Consider the following 14,937-nt stretch of genomic DNA (forward strand, 5'->3'; position numbering starts at 1 on the left):
TGTATTAACCAATGAGCATCAAGAATTTGACAATGGCACAGCATTCACAAGCACTTGGTCGAGACCTTTAAATTTTAGTTGTGGTCTGCTGGGCAAAATGAAACATTTCTGTTTATGTAAATTTAACCACATAACAACAGCATGAAAATGTACCTCGTCAATAAACTAGTGAAACTATGTTCAAATAAGCTTGGTAGGTATATTAAAAATCCATATCATGAAACTACACGTTATTGTAAATGATGGGTTATGTCACATTCATTGGGTTTAGTGTAATTTGGTTCAAATGGAATTTAAATTAAGATGAAACATGAATTAGAGTTGACAAGCAATAGCTATCGTCCTCAAATACAAGTTTATTGAACCATTTGTTCATAATTAATTTTGTGATTCAAATTTTGCAGCACTAGGACACCGAATAAGGCTCAAATATTCAACAAATGTAGAAATATCGAAAAATGTCACATTACAAAACCGGAATATAAATTTTCTACAACGAAGCTATGGTCAACCAACGGCAGCTACCCATCCACATCTCATCAGAAGAGGTGAATTGTTACCTGGTATCTTGTTAGAGGATTTCAAACATCGCAGATCTAAGCTAATAGAAAATATCCAGAAAGATTCATCTCTATCACAGATGCCAGATCGAACCCATCTTCTGATTATTCCTTCAGCTAGCAAAGTTTATATGTCAGAAAAAATCCCTTATGTGTTCAGACAAAATACGGATTTTCTCTACTTCACCGGTTGTCAAGAACCTGACAGTGTTTTGGTCATGACTGTGAACAATGATAATTGTTCATCAACGTTATTTGTACGACAAAAGGACTCACAATCTGAGTTATGGGATGGCCCGAGAACAGGAGTCGATGCTGCTACCTACATGTTTGGGGTTGATCAAGCACTGCCTACATCAGAATTTGAGAATTACATCAAGTCCTTTCTTCGAGAGAACAAAAACACAATTGTTTGGTACGATCATACAGAAGTAGTACAGCCAGAACTTGAGAAAAAATTATCCAACTTTCTAAGTCAATCTGCAAAACAGGTATTTGATTCACTGAAAACATTCATACACGATATTAGACTGATCAAGACTGCAGCTGAGATTAAACTCATGCATGAAAGTTGTGATATCGCTTCTGCAGCTATTGCCAAAACAATTGCAATCTCAAAACCTGGAATGACCGAGCATCAGATATTTGCTACTGTCGATTATGAATGCAGAATGAATGGCGCTGAATATTTGGCATACCCACCTGTGGTAGCAAGTGGAAATAATGCTAATGTAATACATTATATCACAAACAATCAAGTTGTAGCAGATGGAGATATGGTTCTGATGGATGCTGGTTGGTAATTACATTAATCAAACTTATAGCTTTTCACATAATCAATACTGAATTGATCATCTTTTGCTCACTTTGCCAGTTTCTGATTACTCATTTTACCTATCATTCCAAATACAGGTTGTGAGTATCACGGTTACTCATCAGATATAACAAGGACATGGCCAATAAACGGTACCTTTACCCCTCAGCAAAGAATCTTGTATGAGGTTGTACTCGATATTCAAAAGGAACTGATTGAAAAACTTAGAAATATGCCTACACTAGATTCCATATTCCATGAAATGTGTTTACTCATGGGAAAAAGATTGCAAGATGTGGGATTAATACCTAAGAGTGTTGGCCACGATAAACTATTGGCTGCTGCATTTTCTTATTGTCCCCATCATGCTAGCCATTACTTAGGTATGGATGTACATGATACTGGAAAAATATCTCGATCGATAAAAGTACGACCTGGGATGATCGTTACCGTTGAACCAGGTCAGTCGTAAATGAGTGGTAATTGATAATAATTTGGTACTGAATTATTCATGATGCTCCAATTACTTTTGCAGGTATTTACGTGAATGCTAGAAATAAATTAGCTCCTCCCGAATTTCATGGACTTGGAATACGAATCGAAGATGATATTTTGATAACTGCAGATGGCCCAGTCGTTTTGACCAAAAATTGTCCTAAGGAAGTTCATGAAATCGAGGCTTTAGCCAAGAGTAACCAATGATAGTGAGGACTTCCTTGATATGTTTTTACATTTTACGGATTTATAAAGGGATGGAACAGCAGTTGACTACAATAAAGTGAACAACTCTGTTGAGTTACTAAAAAAAATAAATGGAAATCTAATGGATATCTTTTTTTTACTCCACCTTGAGTTAGCGGTGCCTATTGGAGAATAGTTCAGTTCTCCTTTTCAAGTCCACAACTTGAGAGAACAATATTCAAAAGTTTTCTAATGGTAATTTTATTTGAATCTTTAGCATACAAACTTATTATAAAAACTTCGAGTGGAATAAATTTACTCGAAAACTTGTTTCAAGGGAGACATTGTAGTGTTATAAACTTGCATCCAATAGAGCGCTACTAGTAAAAACAACAGTATTGCATACACGAGTACAGCTACCATAAACATTTACGATGTGATGTGTTGCAACTTACACAATCCAAACCTACAGCAAAGACCTGACTTCAGAATTCTGACGTGAAAAATAACACAATCAAAATAGGGAGATTGAGATTCGGGATGAGTTTCTGAAATCGTAATTATCATAGAGTTCAAAGTCGAAAAATTTAAGCGTCCTAGAAATTATTTTTCATTACAATAGCAGAAATAGAAATTTATCAACATTTTTTTGTTCTACAATGTAAATGGTATGAAAAAAATTAAACTTATATCTTATATAGATCAATAATAGTCACACAGATGCACTGTGAATTTTCTTCAATAACTTGCAATTGATGCAGGATATTTCCCAAGTAATTCAGTATATTTTAAGGGTACAACAAAAGTAAAAAATATCCAAAAGAAGGCAGCTGTCACAAGTTTAAAGCTTCAGGCTTCTAAGTTTCTTGTCAGCATACTTCAGAGTAACAAAGTTCGTTAATTGCTTCACTCGTAAACGTGACCATACGAGATGATCATGCAGTGCATGAATTTGTGCTGCTGCCAATGCTGCACTTTCAGGATACAAAACCGTTGTGCAACCGAGTCCTGCGATTCCAAAACATATCGAACGTTGGTTAGATCACTTACAAAATTCTAATTTTGATATAACATGTACAAAACACGTTGGAAACTTTAGGTATTCGACTCAGATGGTTTAATAGTCGAAATGTGGTGTTATCCTTAGATTAAGATTTCGATAAATGAACGATAAAAAAACTTACCTGAAGGTACGTTAAGAGATGACCAAATGTCTTGAGCAACGTTGTCAGGCTTCACCGGAGGACAATTGATGACAGGGAAGGGAGTATTGCCAGAGAGAACAGGACCCAATCCATTACTTCTCCCCGCCACAGCAATCAGCACCACCTAGACAAAACAAATGATTCAGATAAAGTATGCACAAACAATGTTTGATAATAATTGTTAACTGCCAATGTAGATTACACTATCTCTGAAGCAGCTTGCTGTTGTCTCAAGTGAGACTTTTTGTCGGAAATAATTCTTACAATGTTGAAAGATTTAAAATTCAAGTTAATTCGTAAATGTCATTCAGAAAGATCAATGTGAAAATGATGACCTCCGTCAGTCTACTGGTACCTTTTCACCACTTCCTTCATATTCGGCAAGAATTCGGAGCGTTTCTTCAGTTGCTTTATGGGCACTGCTAACTCTGAGTTCAGCTCTCAACCCTAAGGCTTGAGCATGCTTCGCAATTTTTCTGCAATGTTCTTCATCAGATGGTGAACCCATAAGGATCACTACCAATGAACTTGGTGGTGGAACAAGATGTTCAAGCTGATCCACAACCCACTTAAAATTGCGCTTAACAGTATCCAAATCAGCTTGTGTGACAGATGTCAAATTTCTGTACACCTGTGGATAACATAATCATGTTGAAATCAGTAAAACAAATCTCAGGTAATTTATGAAACATGACTCGTGTGATCATGTGCATTAAATTTTCCTAAATGATAGATATGCTCTCAAGCCATCACCTGCTTATCTTTCATTAATCTCTTGTCACCGGAGGGCCAGAGTCTCCAGGAATCGCTGTCAATAACATCAGCCACTAAGATATCGCCATTGCTATCAACGCCAAATTCAATCTTCATGTCTATAAGAGCACAGTCTCTCGTAGCCCAAGCTCTTTCAAGTACTTCAAAAACAGCAATAGTCGTACGCCTCATAATGTCGACTTCATCTCGACCGATTAGAACATTGTTCACTTTGAAATTGGCAGAGATAATTTGCTCTTCGGTCCACTGTGGATCATGATTAGCGTCATCTTTAAAGAATGTTTCTTGGAGCGGTGGATTGAATCTATATCCTTCTGGCACCCCTGAGTCAAGAGTTAAGAGCTTATTATATTAAGAAAAGTAATGAATGGTTTTAATAGATTTTGTTAGGTACCTGTACGCCTTTTGATGAAACTTCCAGTAGCTAATCTTCTGGTGACCCATTCTATCGGGATCATTTCACATTTCTTTGATATGGAAGAAGTTTCATCCGCAATTTGAACATAAGCTGTTTTAATGCCTGCCTGATTCAATAATTCGAAGACTTTATTGTTTGTGGCATTACTAATAGCTGCTTTTCCTTCCAAATCATGGGCTTTCACGCCGTCTCCTGCGGTAATGCGATCCTTGTTTTGCAGCAAACATAATTCAGGATTGTCCGCTAATTCGAAGACCTGTTTGGTCTTTCCTTCGATGATGAGCTTACCGAGCTTGTATTCTACATAACAAATAGATATAATTTAAAATGTTTGCAAAGTTTTGCTCATTGTCAGTACAAAATTTCTGCTTATACATTATAATGAAAACTAGGGTCAATAATATCAGGGACTTCATAAACACAATGTGCGGGTCCATTAAATAATTTCACGTAACTCTTTATTTTTCGATAATTCATTGAATCAGTTAAGATTTTTGGAACTGGCCCTACGTCGAGATGCCCGTATTGTCACAAGGTCGAACCGATTATATGTACAGTCGAGTGAAAAATCACATACCACGTGCTTGTGGAGTATAATCATCTCGTTTTCCTAATGCATCTTTATCTAATTTTTAATTGCCCTGATTCTTTGGGCTAGTAAAGCATGATTAGGGGAATTGTAAATACGTATACAGTGAATGCAATATGTGACTTACTATGAGACATGATTCGCTCTTACAGATGTGCCGACTACTGCAACGTTTGCAAGACGAGCTCCAAAGACGACGGATCGGTTTCAATGTCCCCACCAAGTGTTCAAACTGCCGATTGGTTAAAATTTTATGTTATCATTCACGCAATACATATCTATGTAATAATATGATACCCCTGGGAAACATTGACTTTTTCTTTAATTTAATTTATTATATCTTGAGATAAGAAAATGTTTAATCCTACATCGACACGGATTAGAATTGTGGCATGATTATCTAGAGGACGTTAGAGGACCTGGAACTGTCTGGACAATTCGATAATTGATTTTGTTCTATTTGAAAAATTCTAATAGTTATCTCGTAAGCTGAAAAGAGCCTACACAGCATGGTCTAATCGATTGTTCAATTCAGCTACTGAAATTTGGAAAGATTCTCTGAAACATTCTTCATACTGTAGTAAAACGTCGATATACGAACAAACAATGTCTGAAAGTCTGCAAAGGGAGTCGAAAAGTCGGAATTTTGCAGGAGGAAAAAATAAAAAAGGGAGTATCGGCCGGCCGGTTCACTGGTCGAAATATTTTGTTTTTTACAAGATACCGATCTTGAAAATAAGCCAATTGTTGGCTGGCAGAGCTTGCTCAAATTCCTGAATATTTTAAACAAGGAGAATATGCAGAATACCAAACTCCCTCGGAGATCTAATGCGTCATTCGACCACATTGCTTAACAATTGATAATTATATTTGATATAAGAATATATGTATGCGTACAGAGCACACACTTCATTAACGGTCAGCTCTTGGCATCTGTACACGAGCAGTAGTCCGTTAATGTAATTGATGACAACAATAATGGTCAATTATAAAAATTATCGCCAGTACGTACTAGGAGAAAATGCAATGAATGATGATCAATTAACAATACCACTACAGATGAAATCGATGTCAATTCATAAGTCATGTCGGAAAATTACTCTAGCGAAAAACAAAATAGAGTGGCAATTAGGTCTATGAAGATGAAACTTTACGTTGCAATTATAAGGGTCGGAATTTCAGATGAATTAAGATCGCATAATCTTATCAATGTTTACGATTCCTGAAAGCAAATTTAATCTGTGTAGATACCTATTTATATTGAACGGGCGGGCAAATGTGCGTCATTAGAAATTGTACTTGTTGAAATATGTTTTTTGATTCTTGCAAGGGGAGGGGGCCCAATACGTTGTTGTTTCGCATATGAAATCGCTTTGGTACATGTACAAGAGCAGGGTATAATATTAAAGAGATAAAATAATACGAACTCGAAGAAGCTGGTCGAGTGTTCAGAGTTGGGAGGCCCCTCCACTCGAAAAACTATTTCTCATTGGTCTTCACGGATCATTCTAACCCACGCGACCGACTCGTAAGCACGTTGGTTTGGCGCTTTGGTAATCTGCAACACGTTTCACCAAAGGAATATTGTGAGTACATGAATTAGAATTATCCATGTATTATGCTATGTTTAATCCAACATTATAAACCAAAGTTTGGCTAGCATTCGAAAGCGGTTCTGACGAACCAACATTCAAAATTATGAAAAAAATTCATCTCCAACATAAATTTTACGTCACAATGTACAATGCTCATGCGTTTCGGCAACAGGTGTCCATTATAACGCTGTACCGTCTTGTCAGAAAGTATTTATGTGGATCGCGATAAATCTGCATTTTAAATAAGGGCAAAATTATTCGTATATTCATTTCTTTTTACCACATACCATGTCATTCGAGCAGCTAACTAATCTATGCGCGTAGCATTTTATTCATAAAATTTCAAGTATGATACCCTACGCATTATATTGTGGATCCGTATTCGTCAATCCTATTTGATTTTCAATTGACATACACACAACACTTAAATCAGAACGTCTTAAGGATTTTTTGCTGTAGTTATATTTAAAGAGATTTGCGCGTGATCGCCCTTGAACTTACAATTTCACACCACGTGGATGTCGCATGTGTAAATATCTAGTACATATCTAGATAGTACAAATAGGCGTAATACCTCTTTTACCAATGATAATTGACTATTGTTACGCTCACTTATAACAGCATCTTGATCTAATCTGTTTGGAACGATAATTTGAAGACAAGATCCTATGCCCTATCAATTAAATGTTGCATGCTTAATGATCTCTATGTATAATTGTAGCAAAAATAGTTTGGCCTCAAGGTATTCCAATGACCAATCAAATGTGCATCCAACTAAAGCAAAGCCACATTTCATATACCTTACAGTCTTCCGTGCAAGTTTTATTTTTTTTTGCTAATTATATATCGTGTTTGAATTTATATCGCAAATAATCTGGACACTTCTTACATTTTGTAAAATGACGAAAGACGCTGCGAAATTACAACATTTAGAAAAAAATTTCAAGTTTATTTGAAAAAAGAAAAACGCAATAAAGATATATTCGCGGGGGTCAAAAGTTTATGAAGTCGCGTGATAATAGGCCGGGTTAACTTGTGATCGCCAGGGGGTCTTCTTATCAAAATGGAATGTACCATAATACGCGTTATACTTGTCTCATATTTTGCAATCGAATTCCACTTCTATTCGTATTAGCAATATTCTGTTTATTATTTATTGATTACACCGAGGCATGTATCATTGTTTTTTGTTCATGTAAAGATCGATAAGAGTAAACAAGAATATAAGATTCCATTCTACATTTGTTGCAACATTAGACTGGGAGTATGTTTTTTGTAACAACAAGATTGTGTACGTAAATTCGTAAAATGGTCTGGAAATCTTTTGACGAACTTAAAAATCATCTACTTTGATCGGAAAATAAAAAATGAAATAGTTGTTAGAATATTAATCATTCGGAGGATACTATTCTACATCTAATATCCAAATGGTTGATCTAACGTTCGCCGTTTTTTTTTTTTTTTTTTTTTTTTAATGCAAAGCTGTTCAACATGTTAGAGGCAGTTGAAGCTTTATTTATCTCCCTGTGACTTTGCCCCGATATCTGTTTACTCTGTGAAAATTATAACACGTATTACAAATTACGCAATACATCGTTAAGATTGTAATATCAAATTTTTATGAAATCAATTTATAGCCGCGCGTTTCTTTGGATATCATGAAATTGAATAATCATAATTAATATTACTTCCATGAATTACTACAAACTACAAAATTTAAACTCAGGTAATGGTTCAGAAAATAAATTTTGATTATGGATTGTCATAGTTCACCTTTTGTGTTACAGGATCAGCAAACATGTCCTGTGATAAGCAGGAAGATGATTGCAACGAAGCACTGTCTCGACTAACTGTGCAAACCATCAAACCGAGGCGACCTCGTAGTAAGGGTGAAACTCGTGGACAAAAGTCATCTGGATTAACACATGAGTGTGGTGTTTTTGGATGCATTGCTGCTGGTGACTGGCCGTCGCAGGTCGATGTTGCACAAGTCATTTGTTTAGGTAAACCCAGCATAAAATTCCAAGTATAGACGGAGTAGAGTGAAATGTATGTGAAGAAGACATTTTTGGAACTGTCCTTGCCATGATTGTGACATTTGATCTGTAATATATTAACCAAGTATTAATTTATATGCAGGGCTCGTAGCTCTGCAGCATCGAGGTCAAGAGAGTGCAGGAATTGTGACAAGTAAAGGTGTTTGCGCAAAATCATTCCACGTTCACAAGGGAATGGGAATGATTAGCAATATTTTCAATGACGAAAATATTAGAAGATTGAGGGGAAATTTAGGAATAGGCCATACGAGGTACAGTACAAGCGCTGCAAGCGAAGAAGTTAATTGTCAGCCATTTGTCGTTCACACAGCTCACGGAGCACTTGCTGTGGCACACAACGGGGAGTTGGTTAACACGGAATCTCTCAGGAAGATGGTTGGCAATAGTTTTTTTCCTATATAAATCCTAACTAATGCCAGATCTGCAAATTAATATCTTTGTGATTATCTCTCAATTCAGTCTCTTACCCTTTTATTGCTTTCATCACAGGTACTCAGTCGAGGAGTTGGATTATCAACGCATTCTGATTCAGAACTCATCACACAAGCTTTATGTCTCAATCCTCCAGAAGGTGAAATTAGCGGACCCGATTGGCCAGCACGAATCAAACATCTGATGCAACTGGCTCCATTGTCCTATTCTCTGGTCATTATGCATCGAGACAGAATTTATGGAGTCCGAGATCCATATGGAAACCGACCTCTCTGTCTAGGAAAAATTGTTCCCATCGGTAACCTTGGTGGGTGGTGGTGGCAAATGCATGTGGTTTGAGCTAGATTCTCAATAGGTTGATTCCATGACAATTCAATAACCATGACTAGCATATCTCATGTAGAATGAATTGATCTCCAGTGTTTGTTGTAGGTTGCACAAACTTGATAAATATGAAAATAAATGTCTGCCTTGTTTCACAGCCAACGAATCAGATGATGACGATGAGGCTGATGGTTGGGTGATCTCCTCCGAGTCGTGTGGCTTTTTAAGTATCGGTGCTAGATACGTTCGAGAAGTTTTCCCAGGTGAAATCGTCGAACTCACCCGGGAAGGAATTAAAACCATTGATATTGTTGAAAGACCAGACAAAAAGCCACAAGCATTTTGTATATTTGAATATGTGTACTTTGCACGTAGTGACAGTATTTTTGAAGGTAGGTAGATCACCACCTTGACGAGGCAATTTATGTAAATTTTGAACTGTATAAAATTTGTTATGATCTTTTGAAACTCGTTCATTGCAGGTCAGATGGTGTACTCTGTCAGAATGGAGTGTGGAAAAGTATTAGCCATCGAATCTCCTGTAGAGGGTGATATTGTAAGTTCAGTTCCTGAGTCTGGAACAGCAGCAGCTCATGGATATGCTAGACAGGTGAACAGCAATTTTCAAGTCATCGTTTTGGGTTTATTATACACTTTTACAGACATTCTCTTTAATAATTTCAGTCAATGATACCATTTGCTGAGGTACTGTGCAAAAATAGATATGTCGGTAGAACCTTTATTCAGCCGAGCACAAGATTGAGACAGCTAGGAGTTGCTAAAAAGTTTGGTGCATTGTCAGAGAATGTTAAAGGAAAACGTCTTATATTAATCGATGACTCAATTGTCAGAGGTAACACGATTGGTCCTATCATCAAACTCTTGCGTGATGCTGGTGTTAAAGAGGTATACGATTTTCATCAGACGAAATGTCAAAATTTTAATCCTGTATCGATTTCAATAATTCGAAAACTATTTTAAGGTGCATATAAGAATTGCTTCACCGCCGCTCAAATACCCCTGTTATATGGGAATAAATATTCCAACACGTGAAGAGTTAGTTGCGAATAAATTGGACAACTTGAAGCTAGCTAAAGCTGTCGGTGCTGACAGCTTAACTTATCTATCAGTCAAGGGGCTAGTTCAAGCAGTGAGACACGGCATGGACAATAGAGATTGCAATTATATTGGACATTGCACAGCATGCCTAACCGGAGAATATCCCGATGAGTTGGCGGGTGACTTGGATTGGTAAACTACAAAATTTAGTTACATATTTGTTCTTATGTTTTTCGAGTAACTGATAATTCTACCATCGTTAACCCTAGATGTACCTTTTTTCTGTACAATCATGCTGTGTCTTAAAAACTTTGTTAAACTGCTGATTGATGCTTGTTTTGTGCAAAAATAGACCCAATGGCACGATCAAATATAATATCACATGTAACCCCGAGGCACACATATCATACAAAGTGTAGACCAGGTGAACTCAATGAAGTACATTTTTAGCGAATTAGTGTATGTAAGGCAGTGCATCATTCGATCCAAATGAATGTACTGTTATCTTTTCGAACCTTATGCTATGAACCTAGCAAACAGGCGATTTTGATGTAACATACATTTGTTTATTAATTTAATAATATTATCATTATTCCTAGATATACTTTTATACAATTTGTGTTTTTACATGATGTAATTTGTACTTTATATCTCGCATACTACAGAAAACAAAAAAATATATGGGTTCACCATTGTTAATATTACTAACTGGTTTGAGAACAAATTGGTTCAATCGTTATTCTTCCTAATATGATGCGCGCAGGGTGTGACGTTAATGTTGACATATTTTCAGAGGAGCCGGTTGTTTGATACTGAGCTTCATTCGAGAAGTCTCTCCACCAACCGGTAACAACAGTGCAAGCCATATTATTGATATCAATTATTCAACGTATACCTTCAAGAGTATCAGTACAGAGAGCAAATTTAATTTCCGAAATACATAATACAACCAACTCGGGCTTCACAATTTCATTTTTGAACTTTGAAATTACAAAGCTATAAATCTTTAGCCTCTGAATTTGGAAGCGATCTATTGGAATTCTTCATTTTTAATAATTCTTCTTTATGTGTTTTAAGCCTTTCTGAAATTTCTTTCATTTTAGCTTCACGTTTTGCTTGTTTTTCCAATCTTCGCGATACAAGACACACGTTCTTCATATTGGTACCCGTTACATGGGGCGGTATACGATCTTTTTCACTCTCATTTGTGTTTGATAGCATTTGTGGAGATTGTTGGTCTCCAGTATCAAGCAACTCTACCTCGGATTGTGGAGAATAAAGTTGGCCACTTTTATCTGTATTTTGACTTGATATAGAAACATTCACAGATTTCTTTGATCTTGGAGCTCTTTTATTTGGCTTTTTAAATACGTCTGTTTGATGTGTTCTAGATGTAACTTTATATGTTTTCTTTTTTTTTTTAACAGCCAACAAGGGCTTATCAGAATCAATAAGCTTGGAAGTTGACGGGCCAGGATCTATGACTGTCAACTTCTGGAAAGGTTTATTTGAGCAATTTTCAGTCTCTCCTAGATGTGGGTCTAGTTCCATTATCTTGTTTAATATATTTGTGACGTCTGTATCTTCTGATTCGGTAGTGTCTTCTAATCTATCTGACTTGGTTGACTGCCACTCCGCATTTTGGGCTGTAGTTTGCATGTCTTTACTCTTCTTTGGTTTATACATAGCAAATGGATTGTCGTCATCAGATTCAGAATCAAGCTCAATACCCTGCAATCGCTTTTCTTCCCGAATCTGCTGCTTTTCTAAATATGTAGTTAATGCTTGCATCCTATCATTACGCATTTTTTCCCAGAACTGCAGAGCTAAAATATGCAAGTGTGTTAGATTATGGAATAATTACCTGTTATTGAATACTACAATTCTTCAAATAGCTTCAATATTGTGTACTGACTTTATTGTTCTTCCTTAGAACTGAACTGTTTTTTTAATTAGGAAGAAACTCCAGCCAAAATAGATACAGTTATTACCATCATTTTGATACTTCGGTGGTACACCTGCTTCTCGGATGGTATCCATGTTGGGGATGCAATAATTGTGATCAGAATCTCCCAAGACTTCAGTTCTTTGCATAGCAAACACCCTTTCCATTTTGAGCAGCTTTCTTGTTTTTGCAAAATATTTTAGCGTTGGAGGTGTATCAAATACTGGATCATCTACAGTTGGTGATTCATCCTTCTCAAAAAACATGTAAGTTCCGACAGCATCATGATAGGTGCCTTCGTAGAACTGTATTAAATGAAAATCATCCACTTACAAGAATCAGATCAACCAGTGGAAAGTGATCAAGTAATTCGATGATACTGAATAGTTGCACAAAAGGGTAATGGAAAGAGTCGATACTAGGATATAGCAAACAGCAGTAATCGAAGTTACACATACCCTTCCGTTGATCTGCATAATTGGACAATCTGAGTCGATACCAGCAATGTCAAGCTTGAGTTTGTCATTTTTGAAAGTGCTACTGTCAACGTATCCTTCAAATTCAACATATACCAATATTTCATTTTCATCTTCGGATAAATTACCGCCCTCAGAGTCGGACATTTCTAACCTATCAGTTATGCGTATTGTTTGATAAAGAAAATTTAAATAACCGAGAATCAAACTCTGCTCCTCTCATTTGGGAATGATCAAATATGAACTGATGATCTCACCTCATATCCCACAATGAATATCATCATTCACATCGAAAGAGTTATAACGATAGAAATGTTCTTTTTCATATGTCTATTCAAACCGAGGTAAATACACGACTTTGATACACGAGCAAGCATGCAAGGAACACTGCATGGCTCCCTGTGTTAGTGGTTAGGGTTTTCACCACGGTACCACAATAACAAGGTATGTACGTACAACGTATGTACTTCGATTCCGTGACACACGTGATAGCGGTAGCACGAGCTGTCAAAAGTTTTTGATTTTGGCGGTATACTGAATGAAAAAATCAGTCTTCGATTCATCACACGCACCCCATTGAACACAAGTCCTACAATAACTTTATCTAAGCAGATTAAAACTAACAACCTAACATGGAGAGTATGAATGTATTATCTAAAGAGGTGTACAATATGTATTTACAAACAGCCGCTAATATCATCAGCTATGTTGGTGAGTTTTGTACACTATTTGAGTTATGAAAAATATGTTTGAGACATTCAATATTTATGAATATACGAGTAAAAACAACTCGTATTCCATTATCTTATAAAAATTGCATGTATAGAAATTACGATATAGATTGTATAATAAGTGTGATTGATTGCAGATGACGAGCAACAGAAAAAGGTATTAAATAACCTAACCGACATGGTTAAAAGAAGTTGTATGTTGGATACAAAACTGCAACGATCATGTGAAATATTAGATAGTTACTCCGCTCAACAAAATGACCCTGGTGAGGAGGCAGAAATACTTGATTGTGAAGAAACTTTGCAAGTATGATAGTACATGGTTTCAAGTCCATTATTTCAAATTTGCTACAAACAATCTAAATATGTATTTCTAATGGTTGCAGAAATTCAAAAACGAAATAGCTGGCATTAACACAAGTGTTTCAAAGCATAAAAGATTTCTGGACTTCAAACATCAACTTGGTGTCTTCCTGGACGGTAATGCAAATAGAACACCATTTAACTAATTGTTCCCAATTAACTTATACATATGTATATTTCCAAAACAGCAGCCCAACCGAAAAGCAATGCTTCTATCGAAGATGACGATCTGGTTGTGACTCAAAAAGAAATTAATGTCATTGATCCTATAACAAAAAAACGGATGGTCGATCCAGTCACAAATACTATTTGTGGTCATGTTTATGAAAGGACAAGTATTCAAGCGTTATTGAAGAACAACAGTCGTACCAAGTAAGCTAACTCTGTCAGATCATTCTGGAATCAATTTTAAAACTTGGATTTACAACATTTCCTTTTTCAACAGGTGTCCAGTTGCTGGGTGTGCAAATAAACACTGGATATCACCAGATCATCTTCAAACTGACATCCTTACCAAAAATTATCTAGAAAAAAATTTCGAGTAACGAGGTTGTCTCATTTGTTTGAAAAGTTTAAGCTCAAGTGCCATTCAGATTCGGTCTGATTTACTTTTTATGATACTATTTGAAATATGTTGAATCACAAGTAAAATAGTTTTACATCCATAGGTGAATCATGTTACAGCTAAGATCTTATGAACACAAGACCGGACCATAATCCTCCGCAACCATCCTCGTAAAATCTGAGTCGAAGTTGTATCAATAAATTTTTCACTTTCCGCTTTACGTTCAATAAACCTAAATGATAATTCTGAAATGTATATTGTTTAGTTACAAATAAATGAAAATTCAGTTTCTACATTGATATGCAATTTGCAGAGCCACAGTATTCGAGGTAAGAAACCTGAAATGACG

General features: G+C 36.2%; 5 protein-coding genes across 10 annotated transcripts; 3 read left to right on the top strand and 2 right to left on the bottom strand.

The window, feature by feature from the left end:
* The first annotated feature begins 5 nt into the window (after positions 1-5).
* LOC105684597 (xaa-Pro aminopeptidase 3-like) lies at positions 6-2,202 on the top strand. Its single transcript, XM_012398062.3, has 4 exons — positions 6-193; positions 405-1,355; positions 1,473-1,835; positions 1,910-2,202. The coding sequence occupies exons 1-4, from the start codon at positions 142-144 to the stop codon at positions 2,074-2,076; spliced, it is 1,533 nt and encodes a 510-aa protein (XP_012253485.2). The 5' UTR covers positions 6-141; the 3' UTR covers positions 2,077-2,202.
* A 98-nt stretch (positions 2,203-2,300) lies between these two features.
* On the bottom strand, positions 2,301-5,273 carry LOC105684598 (bifunctional phosphoribosylaminoimidazole carboxylase/phosphoribosylaminoimidazole succinocarboxamide synthetase). Its single transcript, XM_012398064.3, has 6 exons — positions 5,169-5,273; positions 4,429-4,752; positions 4,014-4,357; positions 3,616-3,891; positions 3,240-3,384; positions 2,301-3,063 (listed from the first exon to the last, which is right to left on the bottom strand). Exons 1-6 carry the CDS (start codon positions 5,176-5,178, stop codon positions 2,897-2,899), a joined length of 1,266 nt encoding a protein of 421 aa, XP_012253487.1. The 5' UTR covers positions 5,179-5,273; the 3' UTR covers positions 2,301-2,896.
* Positions 5,274-6,468: 1,195 nt separating this feature from the next.
* On the top strand, positions 6,469-11,212 carry LOC105684596 (amidophosphoribosyltransferase-like). 2 transcript variants are annotated; one of them, XM_012398061.3, is made up of 8 exons: positions 6,469-6,627; positions 8,424-8,639; positions 8,776-9,068; positions 9,183-9,432; positions 9,608-9,841; positions 9,932-10,059; positions 10,134-10,355; positions 10,432-11,212. In XM_012398061.3, the coding sequence occupies exons 2-8, from the start codon at positions 8,435-8,437 to the stop codon at positions 10,702-10,704; spliced, it is 1,605 nt and encodes a 534-aa protein (XP_012253484.1). In that variant the 5' UTR covers positions 6,469-6,627; positions 8,424-8,434; the 3' UTR covers positions 10,705-11,212. The 2 variants fall into 2 exon arrangements, with proteins under 2 accessions (XP_012253484.1, XP_012253483.1); XM_012398060.3 differs by lacking the exon at positions 6,469-6,627 and adding an exon at positions 8,314-8,362.
* Positions 11,053-13,324, bottom strand: LOC105684599. 2 transcript variants are annotated; one of them, XM_012398065.3, is made up of 4 exons: positions 13,187-13,324; positions 12,912-13,083; positions 12,500-12,758; positions 11,053-12,334 (listed from the first exon to the last, which is right to left on the bottom strand). In XM_012398065.3, the coding sequence occupies exons 1-4, from the start codon at positions 13,189-13,191 to the stop codon at positions 11,505-11,507; spliced, it is 1,266 nt and encodes a 421-aa protein (XP_012253488.1). In that variant the 5' UTR covers positions 13,192-13,324; the 3' UTR covers positions 11,053-11,504. The 2 variants fall into 2 exon arrangements, with proteins under 2 accessions (XP_012253488.1, XP_048506983.1); XM_048651026.1 differs by having other exon boundaries at positions 12,912-13,006; positions 13,187-13,320.
* On the top strand, positions 12,589-14,885 carry LOC105684588 (E3 SUMO-protein ligase NSE2-like). Of its 4 annotated transcripts, none has more exons than XM_048651028.1 (5): positions 12,589-12,719; positions 13,798-13,967; positions 14,047-14,140; positions 14,212-14,395; positions 14,469-14,885. In XM_048651028.1, exons 2-5 carry the CDS (start codon positions 13,839-13,841, stop codon positions 14,566-14,568), a joined length of 507 nt encoding a protein of 168 aa, XP_048506985.1. In that variant the 5' UTR covers positions 12,589-12,719; positions 13,798-13,838; the 3' UTR covers positions 14,569-14,885. The 4 variants fall into 4 exon arrangements, with proteins under 4 accessions (XP_048506985.1, XP_048506986.1, XP_012253473.2 ...); XM_048651029.1 differs by lacking the exon at positions 12,589-12,719 and adding an exon at positions 13,247-13,373; XM_012398050.3 differs by lacking the exon at positions 12,589-12,719 and adding an exon at positions 13,380-13,640.
* Positions 14,886-14,937: the final 52 nt, after the last annotated feature.

This window comes from Athalia rosae, chromosome 2 (assembly GCF_917208135.1).
Source record: "Athalia rosae chromosome 2, iyAthRosa1.1, whole genome shotgun sequence".
Classification (NCBI taxonomy): Eukaryota; Metazoa; Arthropoda; class Insecta; order Hymenoptera; family Athaliidae; genus Athalia; species Athalia rosae.

Coding starts and splice junctions, on each gene's coding strand:
- LOC105684596 (XM_012398060.3), top strand. CDS start 8,329: ATGAATTACTACAAACTACAAAATTTAAACTCAG. Junction 8,363..8,423: donor ACTACAAAATTTAAACTCAG/GTAATGGTTCAG, acceptor TTTGTGTTACAG/GATCAGCAAACATGTCCTGT. Junction 9,433..9,607: donor TGTTCCCATCGGTAACCTTG/GTGGGTGGTGGT, acceptor CTTGTTTCACAG/CCAACGAATCAGATGATGAC.
- LOC105684588 (XM_012398050.3), top strand. CDS start 13,562: ATGGAGAGTATGAATGTATTATCTAAAGAGGTGTACAATATGTATTTA. Junction 14,141..14,211: donor ACTTGGTGTCTTCCTGGACG/GTAATGCAAATA, acceptor TTTCCAAAACAG/CAGCCCAACCGAAAAGCAAT. Junction 14,396..14,468: donor AAGAACAACAGTCGTACCAA/GTAAGCTAACTC, acceptor CTTTTTCAACAG/GTGTCCAGTTGCTGGGTGTG.
- LOC105684598 (XM_012398064.3), bottom strand. Junction 3,385..3,615: donor ATGAAGGAAGTGGTGAAAAG/GTACCAGTAGAC, acceptor TGTTTTGTCTAG/GTGGTGCTGATTGCTGTGGC. Junction 3,064..3,239: donor ATCTCTTAACGTACCTTCAG/GTAAGTTTTTTT, acceptor TTGGAATCGCAG/GACTCGGTTGCACAACGGTT.
- LOC105684597 (XM_012398062.3), top strand. CDS start 142: ATGAAAATGTACCTCGTCAATAAACTAGTGAAACTATGTTCAAATAAG. Junction 1,356..1,472: donor TATGGTTCTGATGGATGCTG/GTTGGTAATTAC, acceptor TTCCAAATACAG/GTTGTGAGTATCACGGTTAC. Junction 1,836..1,909: donor GATCGTTACCGTTGAACCAG/GTCAGTCGTAAA, acceptor TTACTTTTGCAG/GTATTTACGTGAATGCTAGA.
- LOC105684599 (XM_012398065.3), bottom strand. Junction 12,759..12,911: donor TTATGCAGATCAACGGAAGG/GTATGTGTAACT, acceptor CATTTAATACAG/TTCTACGAAGGCACCTATCA. Junction 12,335..12,499: donor ACCGAAGTATCAAAATGATG/GTAATAACTGTA, acceptor TGCATATTTTAG/CTCTGCAGTTCTGGGAAAAA.